This window comes from Squalius cephalus (genome assembly GCF_949319135.1).
Source record: "Squalius cephalus genome assembly, chromosome: 1".
NCBI lineage: Eukaryota > Metazoa > Chordata > Actinopteri > Cypriniformes > Leuciscidae > Squalius > Squalius cephalus.
The window spans coordinates 52,192,694-52,211,719 of NC_137122.1; the positions used below are offsets into that span (position 1 = coordinate 52,192,694).

Genomic DNA, 19,026 nt, shown 5'->3' on the forward strand with positions numbered 1-19,026 from the left:
AGGGGGGGTGAAATGCTCATTTTCACTCAATCTCCTGTTAATCTTGAGTACCTATAGAGTAATATTGCATCCTTCATATCTCCAAAAAGTCTTTTGTTTTATTAAATTTTTAACAGAAAGATAGACTGTACCGAGTCTTTCCGGAAAAAACCGAGCGGCTGGGAGCGGGCCGTGTGGGCGAAGCTTAGCTGTGCTAACGCGCCAAGCTAGTGACAACACACAGAGACATTTGTTCAACAAACAGTTTTACTCACCGTCCGGTTCCAACGCACGACCGCGAACCTTTATCATTGTGACTGCTCGATCCTTAAGCATTAGACGATCTGCAAATCCGTAGATCTGGGCTTTGTTTATAAAACAATCATCGTCGAAATGCAGGGAACAAACAGTCTAACAGTTACACAACTCCGTTTATGCTCAGGAAAACAAACTCCATCCACGGGTTCCTTAATGCTGGGTTCTTTGGGAATCTGTGCAGGGTTGTCTTGCCCTGGCAACCAAAAACACACTTCTTTGGTGACATTGACTTCCCAAAAGCCGGGCAGGGCGCTTTGATGGCGAACTGCTTTCACTCTCTTGCTCTGGTCTACGAGTGCGCGCGCGCCCGCGATCTTACCGGAGAAGTGCCCTTAGGACCCATATAAGGAAATTCCGCCCTATCTTACGTAAGACAGAGCCATACTCGAAAAAAACTTTCCGAAACTTGTGACAAACCGGAAGGAGTATTTTTGGAACAAAAATACTCCTTCAAACGTACAACTTAGTTTTTGAAACTTTGTCCATGTTTAGCATGGGAATCCAACTCTTTACCAGTGTAAAAAACTCAGTATGCATGAAATAGCATTTCACCCCCCCTTTAAAGTATTATTACTGGTATATAAATCATTCAATGGCCTAGGACCTCAATATATTGCAGATATGCTCACTGAATATAAACCCAACAGATCACTCAGATCATTAGGATCACATCAACTAGAAATACTAAGGGTTCACTCTAAGCATGGTGAGTCTGCTTTTCGCTATTATGCTGGAACGAGCTTCCAGAAGAGATCGGACGTGCTCCTACAGTAGTCACATTCAAATCCAGACTCAAAACACATGTTTAGCTGTGCATTTACTGAATGAGTACTGTGCCACTGTGCGTCCGACTGATTACACTATTTTATTTCTGCATCCTCCTTTTGATTCTAAACTCAAATGGCACTGAAAATTGGATAAGAGACAAACATATATTCAAAATAAGATACACCAATGTTTTGCCAGATGAGAAGTTTATTCTACAGTATGTATCATCTTTTTACTACTTTCATTCCTTTTATAACTATATTAATTCCCCTTGCTTTTATGTTGTGTTTATTTTCTATGCAAAGCACTTTGAATTACCATAGTGTGATTATTTTCATTCCTTTTTATGTAAAGCATTTTGAATAACTGTTTTAATTTTCCTTGCTTTAATTTTGTGATCATTTTTATTCCTTTCTATGTAAAGCACTTTGAATTGCCATAGTGTATGAAATGTGCTATATAAATAAACTTGCCTTAACTTACACAGGGGCTTTTTCTGTCTCTCTGTCTTTCTCTGATTTGATTTGATTTCCTCGTTCTTTGATCATCATCAGTATTCGGTGCTGTGGTGTGGCATAAATAAACCGTTCAGTGAGCAGGGCTTTCCTGCACAGCTACTCCTTCCTCATTCTGATGGGACGAGTGCTTTTCCGTGGCACATGTCCCACCGGTCTGTTCTCTTACTGAACATGGAGAAGGTAGAGCGAATGGTTGCACAATGATTTATTGCTGCATTTGCACCTAGATCCCAGTCAGATCACTCAAGTTCAATAAATTCCTCACACATACACACACACACACACACGGCAGCCTGCGTGGCTTTCTAAGACTGCGGGAACCGGAGCAGTTACCCCTCCATGCGCCGGCAGATAGATTAGCATCCGGCTCAAAGCAGCAGCACATCAAAAGAAGCTTTTGATGCTCAGTACGGCTACACAGAGGGGCAGGTGAGGGAAAGGGTGGCCCCGTGCCGTCAATGAGGATTCTGGGAAAAACTCCCAGCTTTTAGAGCTGGATATATCTATAGCCATCTTGTAGTGGGAGATGGATGCAGAGCCTGGGAAAGAGCTTTATTCGGGATAAAAAAGTGCATACTTGCTGTGGTGAGGGTGGCCATGTGCTCTGGATGTTCAATGGTTTGAGTGGAACCATATGGAAGGCTATTCATGTCAATGATATGATGAATAGATGATTCTTCAAGCTTAGCACATGGTATTTGCGTCCTTTAGCGATGATTATTCACAGCACAAACCGAGAAATGCATTGCATAATATGAATGTTTTAACACCTCCAAGGTGTAATTGCTCAAAATTGTGAAACACAGCTAAAGAGAACTCTGTTTGTATTAGTCAGTCTAGTCTTTCAGTTGTTGTCTCTGTCTAGTCGGAGATTATGTTTAATTATTGTTTTTATTACATACATTGCCAAACGCTCCACTAAAATATTGTGTCCTTTCATGATCTCTCTTGAGAACTAGACGAAAGCTGGGATTTCAACAGAAAACAATAAACAATGTTTCCTTTTTTCCACCACTGTTATCCTAGCAGATGTGTATCATCTAGGTAGGTGTATTATGTACATTCAAACCTTCCTCCTTTAAATGATTAAATAAAACCATGCTGGATGACCAATTTAATGTTTACCATCAAGTTTACCCAATGGATATATTGGTCCACAAACGAGATTAGCGCCAAACTAGGGGATGTGCAAAACAACATTTTTAAAGATTGTTTCTCTTCAGTTACCTGTTCCCTTTGTTCCATTTTCCCGCTCTTCATTTGTTACCATGATGGTAAAAAAAAATCGCCCGTATACCCTCAAATAGGGCATTATTTGAGGGGACAGCCATTTGTAGTGGTGTCCGAAACCATCGTGGAAATTATCGAGTGCACTCATTCTATCCCACATTGCACCATAATAACAAGTGTACAGCCGATGAACGCTGAACGTCTTTCCAAATCCTCACTCGTTTTCATTCACTCCTTCAAGTGAACTGTATTAGTGGACTAACGTATGGAATCGTGATTGAGGTTTTAGGGGGCGATTTTGGATTCAGCCCCTGTGTATTTCAGTCCTTCAGCTCATTCAGTTATTTGTCTGGTATTGTTTGTGCCTAGCACTCAGTTTCGTCACTGTTCGTCACTCTCCCTAAGTTTGTTTTGTTTAATAAATATTCACCCTGATCGTATTCATCTTCACTAGATTTTAATAAAATGTTATAAGTAGATTGTATTTAAAAATGAACTTGACTTCTAATTAAAATGTGGCTTGATCACCCTTTGTGTTTAAAACAGCTTTTGTCCTTGGTATACATGCGAGTCTCTTGGTGATATTGCCACAGTTCTTATGGATTTAATTTGAGGTTTTTTTTTTCCATCTCTTCATGTAATCTCAGATGAACTCGATGCCGGTGAGATCAGATCTCTATGTGAATCGTACAATCTTTTGTCAGACTCCTTGTCAGTGTTGTTGTCACTTCCTAAAACTAAGGGTTCTTCCGCTCTAGCACTTTGGTGCTTTCCAAATTTCAGGAAATGATCCAGTTCGATTGACGTCAGAGTTTGGTTCCTTTGGATGATGTGAATGCTGTTTTCCGAACTGGAATGCGCACCCATTAACCGTACTGGAGTCCGCATAGAGAACAACCGAACTCTGGTTCGGACAAGGGCATTGAACTAAGGCCAGATTTACTAAACGGCAAATTAGCGTGAGAGTGCAATTCCAAAAAAAAAAAACGCTGATGGGAGTGGAAAGTTCTGCACGTAATCTACTGACGACGAGTAAATTAAAGAACACAGATGCAGCTGGATAATTTCCATAATGACCAATGCAATCTACCAAGAGCAGCGCAAATTAGCGTCTGGTTTAAGACATGCTTTTTTTGGTCGTTAGATAATGGCGCAAATACCAGTACACTGACTTAGTAAATCACCTCGCATGATTCATTTAAAAACTGTCCTCCCATAATTTTTGCGTCTGAAAGGGAAACTCCTACAAATGCATATGCAATAAGGAGAGCCGCAAAAATAACCCTGTCCACGCCTTTTCAGCGCTAATTTTTCATTGCGTATTTTTAGTAAATCCTGACAGTAGTTTTTTAACGGCAAAAGAGGGTTTGCGCTGGCACAAGATGTTAGTTAATCTGGCCCTTGATGCGTTCGGTTCGTTTGGATAATTTGAGCACTGTTTTCCTAACTCAATTGCACACCCGCAAACTGTACCTGAGTCCACAAAAAGAGCAACCGAACAATGGTTCGGACCAAGTGTGAAAGCATCCTTAAACAAAAAATTGATACCTGAAATAAAGCTGAAAGAAGATAAAATGAAAAATGTAAAAAAAAAAAGAAAAAAGAAAAAAAAAGCAACAAAAAAAAGCAACTAACTTAAAATAAGTTGAAGTTAAAACTACAACTGAAATAAAAATAGCTAAATATAAATATTTTAAAAAACAAAAGCCAATAAAAAAAAAAGACTAAAACTAAAATTCAAATGAAAAGTTAAAATATAAAAATAAAAATGATTTCAAATATTATTTAAATAGTATATAAACAACACTGCTCCTTGTGCATACAAAAATATCAATGGATTTTTACAATAAATGGCAAAAGGACTGTTTGGAAATGTAAACTGGCATGTCCTACTGGTAGACAATAATAAACATCTTAAAATCATCTAAGACTTTGCACAGTATTATGTTGTACATCCCAGCAGTAATTCATCATGGCCTAAGCCAGTGATTTTTTCAGCAGGGAGCACTAATCCAAACATGCATAAGCCACCTTGTCTGGTGTGTGAATTGTGCCTCTCCTGATGCTACTGTAATATCTCTCTCTCTCTCTCTCTCTCTCTCTCTCTGTGTGTGTGTGTGTGTTTAGCCACCAAATGCTTGTGTCTGTACCCACTAAGAAAGACTAAGAAATCACAGATGGCAAATGACAAAGCATAATCAAACAAAACAATAACAAGAAAAAAAAAAAAAAAGGTTTTCCTCTGGGTGGAAGCAATCAACCATCACATAGTAATTATTTGATCACGAATAAGTCAGGTAGCCCTGGCAGTGTTGTTTCAACAGAGGGAATATGGCAGACACACTCCGTCGATCCGCCCCGTTTTATGTGTAATATGCTATTACAGCTTCTTCTGGCAAATATCCCCGAGAGCGTGTGATAGTGTCTCGCAGTTTTTAATTAATGCGTAAGCCTGGCGATGTTAATTAAAACCAGACTGATCATTACCCACCCAGAAAGATCTTACGGACGCTCATGCTGCCGGCCAACAAACGCCGAACACAACTGAGGAGTTGCTAATAATCCTTCAGTTCAGATGCCATCTTTAGTGGGTTTTAAAAAAGTTTTTCAATTGGGGATTTTTAGGTAAATAGCTGTATACTCAGTTTATCTTCGCTTTGTTCAATATCATAATAGGGGCATTCATTGAACCTCATTGGTTCTCATGCTTGAGCTTCACGTTACCAACTTTGAATGTTGTATTTTCGCCCAATCAATGTTTATAAGCGCATAAAAGCCTAAGCTAAATCTGTTCATCATATAAAGCGGCTAGGAAAACTAGGATTAAACCGTTTGATTCATATGGATTACTTTTACGATCAATCTATGAAAGTTGTGAAGCATCAGATTTTAGACTTTCAATGGAGAGACAGAAATCTCAGAAATCTCATATTTTAAATAATTATCTTCATTCAAAGGCCCATTCACACCAACAATGATAACTATAAAGAAACAATACAATATAATACATATTGTATTTCTATAGCACAATTAAAACAACTGCCATTGGCCATAGTGCTTTCCAGCATAATTAATACAACATAAGCAATTACATAAAGTCACACAAACAAAATTAAAACCTGTTAACTCTAATCAGTTCTAAAAGCCATACTAAAAAGATACGACTTCAAACTAGATGTAAAAGTATCCACAGATGGGGAAGATTTAATGTGCTTTGGAAGAGCTTTTCCATAAGCGTGGAGCAGCCACAGAGAACGCCCTATCACCCATTGATTTTAATCTAGTTTTAGGAGCAGGAAGAATTATCTGACTAGAAGATATTTCTTGTATTTTGATAAGGTATCAAAAGGTCAACAATATACAGTATCTTGGGGCAATACCATGCAACGCTTTAAAAAAAAAAATAGGCCCTAGTATAGAATCCTGTGGCACACCACTATGTAATTTAGCTGATGCAGAACACAAATTTCCAATGCAGACCAAAGATAACTATAACAATAACTACATTAGCGTCCACAAAATATCGTTCTTTTATTATATGTGCACGCTGCCACTTTAAATCCTCTAACTCTTTCAAGTAGGGTGGATTCTGAGTGGCTGTCAATGTATTTATGGTTCATCAACTGGAAAAAAAATATTCTGAAAGTGATTCCAACTATATCATTTCTCAAATTATCATTGTTAGTTGTGGTGTGGACTCTGCTATTCTTTATTTAGAACAATTTTTAAAACGATATCTTTATCGTTATAGATATAGTTATTGTCCTTAGTGTGAACAGCCCTTTATGGGTTTGGAACAACATGAGGGTGAGTAAATGATGACAGAATTAACTTTTTTTGTGTGAATTATTACTTTAAAGCTGCAGTCAGTAACTTTTGTCGCTCTAGTGGTTAATAAACAGAACTGCATGGGTCTTGCAGAAGAACATTGTAGCCGGAGCGACTTCTCTATGTTTATGTCTATGACGAGTCATGCAGGTACTGGGATACTCCACAGCGGTACGACCCGAACCAGTCTAAAATAGTCCGAATATAAACTTAGTATAGGTGTACCATAGTGACAAAAAACAAAAACACCTTTTGGAAAATGGATTCATGAAGTACTCGCTTATTATATCAATTTTGTACATTTTGAACACAAAAAGAGTTACGGACTGGAGCTTTAAGTAGTTAGAAGTTTGAGTCCTGATACTCATGTGGCAATTTGAATTAGATCTGAGCCTGTCCCATTTCTTGACACCATTCTATTTTTAACATACTTTTGTATATTTTACACATGTATAAAGATTGTCTGCAACTACATGAACCATTAATCTGGTTCAACATCTGACAGCAGAACCACATGTTTTTGTTGAAACACAAAAGGTTTAGTCCACGCCTCATAAGTACACTTTGAATGAAAGTATGCCAGGAACTTTCTGAGAAAAAAAAAAACCTGGTTCTCTCTTGGAAATGCATTCATGAAAAATGAAAGACTGCAGTATCACTTACTTCATAGGTTTGAACAGGGCTTGTCCGTAGTTCTGGAATGACATGATGAGCTTCAGCTGAGTGCCGCCTGACTTCATAGCTGTGAAAGCAACATAATTATTGTAACACCAGCTGACCAGCTTTCTAAAAACAAGACAATATGAACACACACCCACACACTAACACAACCTTCTCTTCCAGCATTCATGCTAAATAGCTTTCGCTCTAACTCACACAACCATGTATTAGCTGTGATGTTTTGGGAGTCAGTTTTGTAAACAGCAGTGGTGATTTCGTCAGGCTGTCGGCAAATCTCATGACGAACACATGCAGATTTACATGCAATGTTTTTCAAAATCAAATGTAACCTTGTCTAAGAATTTTGGAGAGCATTTCAAACTATTTGAAGTTTAAATGAAGTCCCTCGCAAGTGTGCACAAGTGGTTTGCGTGTACGTAGGCCTTCGGCAGCTTAACTTAGTCACAACAAATCATATTTACTACAAAGCGAATAATCCCCCAAAATTACACCATACTGTCTAGAGAGTGAAGTCATGTTTCTCGTGGCTTTTCCAGCCAGGGCTGTGTCAGTACCTGTCTCACATTTTCTTTTGTGTTAGATCCAGACAGTCTAGTTCTTGGAAGTCCTATGAAAACTATGAGAGAAGTCAGAAAACTGACCTTAGATCAGCAGAACACATGTTTTGTCAGGCTGATTAATGAGATTGGACAGCAAAGATAGCTGATACAGCTTTACGTTGAGTAATCCCAAAAAAATCTCTGTATAATATTTCCCCAGAGAGCACCTGTGCAATTCTGCAGCAGTAAAGTCTTATTGAACTCATTAGTTGAGCAGAGACACGTCAGTTGGAACAAAGCCACAAACATCTAGTCTAGTGTACAGTATATAGGTCTACACATACACAAACAAGTATTGTTTAACTGCACATCTTTTGATTTGCTTCAATCCCCAGAGAACTGCTCTATTTATTTGATTAAATGTGTCCTGAATGTTTCCAGCAACACTATTTTAGTATAATTTTTTAAAAGCGCTGCAATGACTGTGGAGTATTTCATCAAGGCTTTATAACCTTAATTAATCCTAATATGACTAAAATTACCTCAAGCAAGGTGCTATTTGTTCCAGAGTCTGCATTGAGCCACAGTGTAAAAAGTGAACATAGGCAATTCTTACCGTATAGAGATCATTTTTAAAAAAATGTTAAATACCTTCTCCTATCCCTGCTTAACATGCAGAAAATAATAATTAAGCTATTTGTAAGTTTGTGAAAAGTGTGAACTCAAATATTATAAGCAACACTAAAAATGCAATTGTAGTATACGTCAAATCTGAAAAGTATTTAAAAAAACTGTACTTGCAGATAATATAATATTAATGAAATAAAAGTTCACTTTCACGACTGACTTTGTAATAATATCAAATTAAAATTGTACTTTAAAGTACATTTTAAATTCTATTTAAATTGAATATATTTAAATGTATAAATTGCAACTTCATTACAAATGTGTAATTTACAAATATATTACATTTCAGTTTACCATAAATGCTTGTCAGTACACTCAGCAGTACATTTTAATAGTGTTTCAAAGACAATAGAAGTAATTATGAAATTACATAAAAAGTACTTATTTGGGTTGGGGAAAAAAGCACTTTTAAGCTCAACTGTTCTGCATTTAATATAAATTTAAACTACACTGTAAAAAGCTGGGGGGTTTTTTCAACCCATGTTTGGGTCAAATATGGAAAACCCACTTTAAAATGTTGGGTTTCAAATTTTAATGAAAAAATTGAAACCAGGTTTAAACCATGGTTTTGTCCATATTTGACCCAAACATGGGGTTGAAACAGCCCAGAAATTTTAGTATATAATACTTTTTTATTTATTGCAAATAACATGTAATTAAGTATCTAAAAACAGTTCACACTTAAGTATATTCTTTTAAAGCATATTATTTCTGTAATTTTGAAAGTATGCTAAAGTGGTGACAGTCACAGTAGAATGTATACACTTCACCATCATTGAGCTATTTTTAATAACCCTTAAAATGGATTTAGTTGGTGTCAGGTTTATTCAAATAAATCCATTTCATTTACTTCAGATGTTACCACATGAAGCAAACTTCTGAGGTTTGTAGTTATAATTTCTTAAGTTAGAGATACACAATACAGATGTCTCAGACTGACATGCTAAGGGCTGGAAAAAAAGGCATGTAATATCTTCAGGTGGACTTTCAGACTAATGGAAGAAGAGAAGTTGTCAATTGCACTCTCTCTAGGGAATAAAAGGAAGTGTGCATGCCGCTTCTGCCATCATTCTGCCTACAGAAATAGGCCCTGATGTTCACTAGCCATCTCAAGTGCCTGAGTGCATGCACATACATGCATATACTGTACATCATTCTAACCTCACGACCTTCTAAATAAAAGGCACTTTCCATGAATAGGGGACAAAATAGGTTCTGAAACTCTTACAAATTAAGTACAGTCTTACAAACCTTTTTCAGTAAATGAAGAGTGAAAGGACATGCTTAACCTTCAAAAATGTCAACCTCAGGAGGTCAGACTAAATCAGGGGTAGGCAACATCGGTTCTGAAGGGCCACTGTCCTGCAGAGTTTAGCTTCAACCCTAATCAAACACATCTGAACAAGCTAATCAATGTCTTCAGGATTATTAAGGCTACAAGCAGGTGACTTTTCTTCAAGGTTGGAGCTAAACTCTGCAGGACAGCGGCTCTTCAGGAACGACGTTGCCTACCCCTGGACTAAATATTTTATGAGCAGTTTTAATTTTATTTAAAGGGGACATATCATGCTAAATCCACTTTTTTAGCCCTTAAATGCATTTTGTTGTATATTTTTTAGTGTTTAGAAGTATAGAAAATTTGAAATTAGTCTCTTCAGGTGTTTCGTTGATATCTTTATATTCTGTTTTGGCCTTATTTTTCAACCTGTTCCGATTTTTCTATTCTCTATGACGTTTTGTGAACAATTACGTCACAGTATTTGCAGCGGAACTGCCAAATAAGGACATCAACTACCGGCTCAACACTTCGAGCAATCCGCCATTTTTATTTCTCGCTACGATTTTGTAGTCCAAGCTCAAAGATGCAGAACTTATGAGAGGGTAAGTCAAAATGTTCGGTTGTTGGATGTAGTAACCCACACGCTTTATTACACCGTCTCCCAGCATCAGAACCTCTTCGAAGTGCCTGGTTGAGTTTTATTTTTAACGGAAATGTACCCATAAAGTAATTTTTGTGTGCGCGAACGCGAAGCACTTCAAGGATAACTACTTCAGCAACAACAGGGTTTTTCCTGCATTAAACTTGTTTTAGTGCCCACCAAAGCGATTTTTTTGTCCCGCCAAAGTCTTATTTGATCGGTGAGTAATGTAGATGAACTGCCGCGCTTGTGACAGGGCGCATGTTTAACTGAAAGAACAAGCAGAGAGAGAGAGACCCGGTCGCGCGCGCGCTCTCTCTCTCTTCCGAGCCAGGCGAAAGTGTAAACAAGACTTCACCGTCTCCAAACTAGACGCTGTCTTGCTCTCTCTCCCTCGCACATATTAATCAAAATAAATCGACACGGTGGTAAAAGGTCGGAAGACCAAAGTTTCATGTGGAGCATTCGGAGATATTTTTTTCCTGAATTACCGTGTGAATTGTGCTAAATAAGTTGCCTTATCTTTTCTGAAAAGCGTTCCGGGCATTAAGCTGACATAAAACAACACTTTAATAAAACGAAAAAACTATCCAATGATGAAATGTTTTCTGTGTTGACACAAATCTTGGATGTCCAAAAGTTTCTGTGCCGCTAGATAATCGTATCTCTGCTATCAAACTACAAAAATGGCCGAACGGGGTGGAGTTGAACCGAGTGTCACCTCTACAACCTGGAGAGGGGGCGGGGTATGACGTGTCTCATTTGCATTTAAAAAGACTGCACCAAAACGAGTTGCTCTCAGACGCACATCAGAAAAGGGGTAGAAAAGGGGCCTGTGGAGCTATAATAATGAGGAATTCAGACCCAAGCATTGCAGTTCCGCTTTATATAGAACACAAATGTATGATTTATATGTAAAAAGGAACGATTTAAAAGCATGCTAGGTCTCCTTTAAGAGATCTGAGAACTTGTTACCAAAATGTTAGTCTCACGTAGCCAGACCCTCAGACTGACGGCAGAAGGTCTGGATTACACAGCAGCTTTCATTGGCCAAGGACCGCCCAAGAGAATGTCTGACTGACATCTAAAGCAACCAATCACAGGTCGTTTTGCTCACCGTCATGTTTAGGGGCGGGAAAGTCGATGTCCCCACAATAACAGACCGGTATGCAACCAATAAATCATTCATTCAAAATTTAAAAAACAATGTGCAAATTTACTGCGACAATAGCACATCAGTCTCCAAATATTTTGATAATCCAGTGCTTAGTTGATCCAGAGTAGTGCTCATTGTCACAGTTGTAAACACGATGGCTTTCTTCTTCAATGAGGGGGTTTGGCATCACGGTATCTTTGTTTCTAGGTGGACTGTTAAAGAACGCGACACACGTCTCCCGGAAATCCCGTACAATTCAACCAATCGGATGACGACTTTCCTTAAGTCCCATTTTGTGTGCCTTATGCATCAGTGAGTATGCATCAATACTCACAATGCAACCAAATAAACAAACATGCTGCAAATACTCACAATGCAATCAAATACACAAATACGCTGCAAATACTCACAATGCAACCAAATACAGAAACATGCTGCACATAATTAAGTTTTGTATTTCTGTATTTGGTTGCATTGTGAGTATCTGCAGTGTGTTTCTGTATTTGGTTAAGTTGTGAGTATCTGCAGTGTGTTTCTGTATTTGGTTGCATTGTGAGTATTCACCACTACAGCCAATTGGTAACAGGGTTAGAGATTGAACCTAAAAACAGTAACTAAGTTGGAGGTTCTTCAATTCATTTGTTTAAACTTTCCAGCTATTCTTACAATAGCTTTAGTAACAGTGACACATTTTTTAGCTTCATTGACAGTGCAATTTCTGAGAAAAATTTAAATAATATAAACATTGAATATGTACCTATTTATCATGCCATATTAATCTTATGTTTGATAATAGTTTATGTAACATATCTAATACTTTTCACTACTAAGTGTACTCTATTTGTTGAAAGTGCCCAATTTTCTCAAATTATTGAGATTTTCATGTTCCTCATCCACTTAAACATGCACATTACATCCAATAAAACCCTTTAGGGTTGTGTTCACACTTGTAGTTCAGCTCACTTGGTTCTTTTGGTCTGGACCAAAAAAGCAAATGATACATTTAGCCCTGGTTCACTTAGTGCTCACATTGTAATTTTTAACACCAAACCTAAATATACAAAACCAAAAAACTACTTTTTTTGACGTACACTTTCATGACGGACCTTGTTGAACATTCCAAACAATGCTGTGTGCTGGGCTAAATGTGCTCGCTGTGTGGGCATATGATGGTATGTGACGGAGCAGAGAACTCGTGAAGAGCTTACAAAATGTGTAAAGGAGTCAAAACAGCGGCGGGAATCCCTCCGTCACACACACAAACAAAGATCTGCTTTGAGGAGAAGACGTTCTGACGCCTGTGCCGAACTGTAATGGAAACATTGCCACAATGATGAGAAAAACAGGTATGCGTGAGCATTCTGTCCTTTTTAGGCTCACATCTTGTGACACCACCACCTTTTGGTTCATTTAGATGTCATTGGTCCGTGGTGCAATCATATATCAGTCAAACCTTTCCAGAGTTAGTTTGAAAGCAGACCGAGACCCATCTTTTCAGGGGTCTCAGTTCACTTGTTTGGTTCACACCAGGGTTCAGATGGCAGCGTTCACACTTATTCAAATGAACCGCACTAACAGAGCAATCGCATCAGGGTTCTTTTTAATCAAACCAAACATGCCAGGTGTGAACACACCCTTAGCCACAAAAATTTATTGTGATCCAACCAAAATAACACTTTGCACACCACTGACCTAGTTGGCTCATTTCATTCCTATAATGGCTCTAAACCACTTGGCAATAATTGCTTTGGGGATGGCAGCACAGGACTTAGAGCCATCCCACTTCACCTGGCTATTCCATTAAAGGGACACTTCACCCATTGGCATCAAGCCTTGTATCGTTAGAAACCCAGTCATATTTTTGAATGGTCGTGCATTATTCCCTCATTTTCCCCTGAGACGGGAGAAATAAGGACTTCAGTGTTGCAGTTCCTGCTTACAATGACGCAAAAATCATCATTTTGTGTCATTCTAAGCAGGAAGTCCCATATCTTTATAGAGGGGTTGAGACTACAAACACTCGTTCCTCATCTTTCCCAGGGGGTGGGACCCACTCACGCTACAGACCTATTACAGATCAGTGGGTGGGACTTCACTTGCAGAAACTAAAAGGAATATCCTCCATCTTGTTTGGAAGCTAAGCTAACAGGCACTATGGAGTCAGATGTGAAGTTACGACAATGGCGGAAGGTACTCAATATGACATGGAAGAAGAGGATATCGAAAGTCTGATGCTCGAATCAGATGTTCGTGGCTACTTTTACGAGCCGAAATATAGCGAAGAGCAGCGGAGGCTGATGAAGGAACAGGAGGCAGAAGACCTGCCTGTCGCGGACGAGGAGCCCGGACTGGCTCGAGCTGGGGCGGACTGGTGGTGCCTTTGCTCTCACTGTGCGCCTACGGACACAGAGATAGAGTCTGTCTGCTGCAAAGAATTTCAACGATGGCAGTTTCTCCAGGACGAAATCTCTGAATCAGACGAGGACACGGACGTTTGTGTTGTGAACCATCCTAGTTTCTGACTGAACATCCTGGTACCATGCAATAATTCACCATTTGAAAGAAATACAAACGAGGAGTAATTCACTAATGAGTTCGCCAACTAACTAGACATTTTGTGTGAAATGAATTTCAAGCTCTGGTGGTAGCTAGCCTTATACACGGAAGAGTGATTTCTCTTATAGGCGGATACCTCATATGCGCTGTTCTGGATTAGTGGGAGTGGCTTGCGGAGCTGTGCAATGTGGTGTATTGTGGGAGTTGTTGTCTTTCATACCAATGTGCCCTGAAGCTACTTTCTGTCTTTCTTCGGTCAAGAAGGCACCAAATTCGAAATTTATTTTACATTTCGACTACATATATGACCCACTTTCAATAAAGATCAATGTTCCCGTGGGTAAAATGCTCCTTTAAACGGGATGAGGTCCTGTACCTGTACCTACCTACACTGGTGATCCTCTGGGAGACCAGGTCCTTCAGCAGGGCCCCTATGACAGGGGTGTGTCTGGAATACAGCTCGTATCGGTTGATCCCGATGTGGAAGCGGAGCCAGTTGGGATACGACTCGGCAGAGGCCTCCCCTGCCGGACTGTACTCCTCCTCCACGTTTCCCTCGTTATGCCTGTTGATAAAGGACAGTGAAGGACATTAGTCACTACCAGCACACCACCAACCCAGCTTATTACATTAAGATGAACTCAAATGAGATAATAGCCATGCAACTTTGTGAGTGTAAAAATGTGCGAATTTGAGAAAACGTTGACGTCATGCACATTGCGTGTTCAGTCTATAGGCACGCAGTGTTTCTTTACACAAGTGACATCGCCAACCTCTTGCCTGGCATGAATAACACAGAAATTTTAGTCGTTTTCACTGATTCACATTTTAACGACTTTGTGAAAAATGCAATTGAAGAACTCTTCTGTTTTTAGTACATCGCTGTCATGTTAAACGTACCCTTTATCTGCAGGGTTTTCGGTGTAGATTCCACGTGTGCTTCAAAAGTCAGCTTAATTTGAGCTCAATCTATACTCTTTATCTGAAGAGAGCAGTGTCATTTAATTAAACTGTTTTGAGTTTTATTTATTTATTTAAATTATATTAACATACTAGCTTCAATTACCGAATTCGACCATTTAGTATTAAGTTTGATGACTGTGAAAGCTATTTTAAAACATTTAAATGAAGGTGATCCTGTTTGAATGTGTTGGCTGGACTGATGCCATGCACAGAAAAATACTGTGATGACAGTGAAATGACTGAATACATCAGCTGTACTTCATTTCCCCGAGGCCTCTGACCTCACAACAACACACAAGCAAAAAAAGACACGAGTTCTGTCTATAAAAAAAAAATGCGTCCCTTCAAAACAGGAAAAGCAATATTAAACTGAAATGTGACATCATCTGGATGACAAGCTGTCACATGCATTCTCAGTGATTAACAAAGCACTGTTAAAAAGGCCTTTAACTCAACTGTTCCTGAGATCAGTCTGGATCAGTCAGGCATGGTTAAAAGGCATTTTAGTTAATACAGTCATAGTTAAAGGCAGAGAGAATAAGCTGAGATATATCCCTGAGGACGCCGGAGCTTGTCGGGTGAAGAACAAAAAGAGAGGACGCAGGAGCAAACAAAGGGCATGACACCAACAAAAAACCCTTTAGCTTAATGCATCTGACAGCTCTGAAGAAAACAACACATCACACCAGAGGAACAGAGACGAGTCCTAGCAGCAAAGCTTTTAACACTCACAATGACTCAGTATCAACTGGAAATTATAAAAGTATCACGTCTTTCCACAACATATGCGCTCTTATTTTTAGCTCTAGATTTAAGAGATGTACTTCCCTCTTTTAATCGTTGCTTTCATTGTTGATTTCCATTGAGAATATGACTTTTTTATGATTATTACTAGACAAATCGAGAAAATTATGACTCCTGGCCCTAGGTGTGATGTGAGAAACATTTCTTAGCTCTAGCCATTCTTGAAATACTAGTTTTTCCTGTTGCTTTTGGATAAACACATTTTCTGTAAAGGGACATACCATGTTCTACAAAAAAGCATTTAGTCACAATGGGAACCTCAAGTTTATTAACTCTGATTTGTCTTTGTTAGAAATAAGATCTATTTTCTATAGTGAAATGTATATTTAAAACACTAATAAACTAATATTACAAACTAATAAACTTCATTTTTAGCTGAATTTAAACAAGAAAACTGCGAAAACAAAACAAGATCAGCTAATTTTTTCCCAATTATCGTAATATGTCATTTGGTAACTAGGTGCTTAAAACCAACATACAAAACCACTGCAAGAAAAAAACACATTTTATTTAATTGGCTTTTTTTTTCTTTTACTATAAATATTATAGTTGTGACAACTTTCCAGTCTCCATTAACATTTTAATTATGCATATAACTGGGACATTTTTTCACATGTTTTTAAACTTGCACTTTCTATTCTTCTTTTTAAATATTAAATATGAGCAATCACTTTCAATGCTTTTCTTTATATCATCTCTTTAGAAGCAAGACTGGGGCAAGTTGTCACACTTTTGTATTTCTGTGAATATTTCTCAGGACAGGTTTAATATTGAAAGTAATTTCTGTTTACTGTAGAAACATATATTGTTTGGTCAACAAACAAATCGAACCATTTACCAGGCCAAGCCGCTTTATATTGAGTGTCTTTGTACAAACGTTTCGATTAATCAATGCTTTTATTGTGTACATGTTTTAACACTCTAGGCTACTTATTCTTTTTAAAATACCTGCAAATAATTACAGCTAAAATCTATAATTTCACTGTTGACCTTCCCTTACACCTTAACCATCCCTTAAATCTACCCATTCCACCAAACATGTCCCTAACCTTACCAGTATCCACCCCAATAAAAGTGTTTCTAATGCAACATCAACACAATAAGTGCATTGTACCATTTTTTTTTTTTTTTTTTTTTTTTACTTAAGTACATAGTAGACACCAAATATAAAGTGTGACTTTTTTTTTTTTTTATATATATATATATAAAATCTTCATAAGTAAAATAAGTCATCTTCAACAGGATTCTTTTTCAGAATATTGACAACCTCCATGTGTGTTAGGCTACAGTACAACTAGACCCGGTCCCGGGACTTAACAGCTCACTTTTAAACATATAATATAGCCTACACCAGGTTTAGAGTAGCACTTGCCATTCTTGTTGTCCGGCAGCTTTGGGGTAGAATCTGATATCAGCGTTGAGGTTGAATAAGGTGTCATCTTCAGTGAGATGAGGCAGGTCAGTCCCATATAGCGGATTCTCATAGAGCGCCTTCAGTCTGGAGAAACCCTGGACAGCTCTCTGCTTCTGTCCGCTCGCTGTGTCTCTCATCAAACCCCTCTTCTCTGAGCCCAACTGCAGCTGTCTCACTCTCTTTCCAGACTCGCCTCTCTCGGTCACCTTCTCCCGTGAGTGCGAAGTGAGATTGGAGTTGGGTTCATTGCTGAAATCCTGCAGTAATCTCAAAGAGTGTTTATTAGGCCAGCCCGGTTCGGCGGCGGCGGCTCTGGCGCGCTGCTTAGCCCAGGATCGAGGCTCCTCGCCCGGGGTGTGAGCGCAGGAGCAGCCGCCTCCTCCTCCAGCGCTGGAGCTCGAGCCCGCCGCGCGCTTCTCCAGCTTGGGTAACAGGTCTATCATGATGTGCATGGTGCAGGCGACCAGAAACACCATTAAAATCAACACGCGAAATTTACGAAAAAGGATCATCTTTATAGGCTAACTAAAGCACTTGCCACAATATGATACAGCCAGGCTATACTAATAAAGGATATTGTGTGGTGTCCTTCTGTAATCCTCCTTATGATATGAGATCCATGTTCAAATAGGTGCAAAAATCTTCTTCTGCATCCTGCTGTTTCCAGGTGTAGCCCATCAAGAAATATTTATTTTCGGCATAGTTGATTCTGGTGAAGTCGCATCCTTACACCTTCAGTTCATCATGATAAAGCGCATCTGGAAAAATGTCCCGGTAAATAATGACAAAACACAAGGAAACCGCGGTTTGACTTCTCAAGAACCGCACGGACGTCGGGTCGGCAGTCCCATGTGTGGATTTCTTCAGTATGTGAAGAGAGAGATAAAGTGCATTAGTTCTTCATGGAGAGCAGTCAGTGACAGGTGTAGATGTATCAGTGCCCTGTGTGTTAAATATTGGGATCCTGCCTCTCCTCGTCACAGCATTCAGATTGGCTGAGTCCGTGAGACTCAAGGAAGAGCGACTCAAAAAAAGATTCGGCTTGGAATGCCAGTGCAGTTCCTTTGTGTGAAGACAGAGGGCGCTGATGCGCATTAGACTCACGTTAACTGGTGATCGGTGGTGGTAAAACTGTCATTAAAAAAAAAATTTGATTAAAAAACACCACATAATGCTTAAAATATCAGGGAAATAAATGAATCAAATGTCTTTTAAAATTTCTAATTATTTGAATGTATCTGTTCAAGAAATCAGTCAAAATGAAAATCATGGTGAATTCAGGACACTTTTTTTTCCATTGAGATGAGTGGGAAAAAGTGTCTTGATTAACCTGAATTCACCCTTATCAAAGAAAGAAACTAATAGTTTTGGAACGACGCAAGGGTGAGTAAATGATGACAAAATATTCATTTTGGGGTAACTGTCCCATTAAGCATAGCCTACAGTGTTTGTTAAAAGCTTTGGGCGTCTGGTTTTATGATCTGGTTTTTACCTTAGCTGTCAACCTCAGCATTTATGTATTTAAGATCAACTTCTCTATTGTGATGCAAGAGCTCTCCATAAACGCTGAGACTTCCGGATGGGAAATTAAGATAATAAAGTAGCCTGCTTTATGGACAATTTGAATACATTTTCCCAAACTAACAGATTTTGAAAGATTAGCCTC

General features: G+C 38.7%; 1 protein-coding gene across 2 annotated transcripts in view; it reads right to left on the reverse strand.

Annotated features, from left to right (window-relative positions):
- The window catches only part of fam20ca (FAM20C golgi associated secretory pathway kinase a), a 79,374-nt gene extending 60,970 nt beyond the window's left edge, over positions 1–18,404 (reverse strand). For both annotated transcript variants that reach the window (XM_079870880.1, XM_079870879.1), the window contains exons 1-3: positions 17,319–18,404; positions 14,566–14,744; positions 7,305–7,383 (exon numbers count right to left, since the gene is read on the reverse strand). In XM_079870880.1, coding sequence (XP_079727006.1) covers positions 7,305–7,383; positions 14,566–14,744; positions 17,319–17,872 — 812 coding nt within the window. In that variant the 5' untranslated portion in view covers positions 17,873–18,404. The remainder of the gene's footprint in view (positions 1–7,304; positions 7,384–14,565; positions 14,745–17,318) is intronic.
- Between the last annotated feature and the right edge of the window lie 622 nt (positions 18,405–19,026).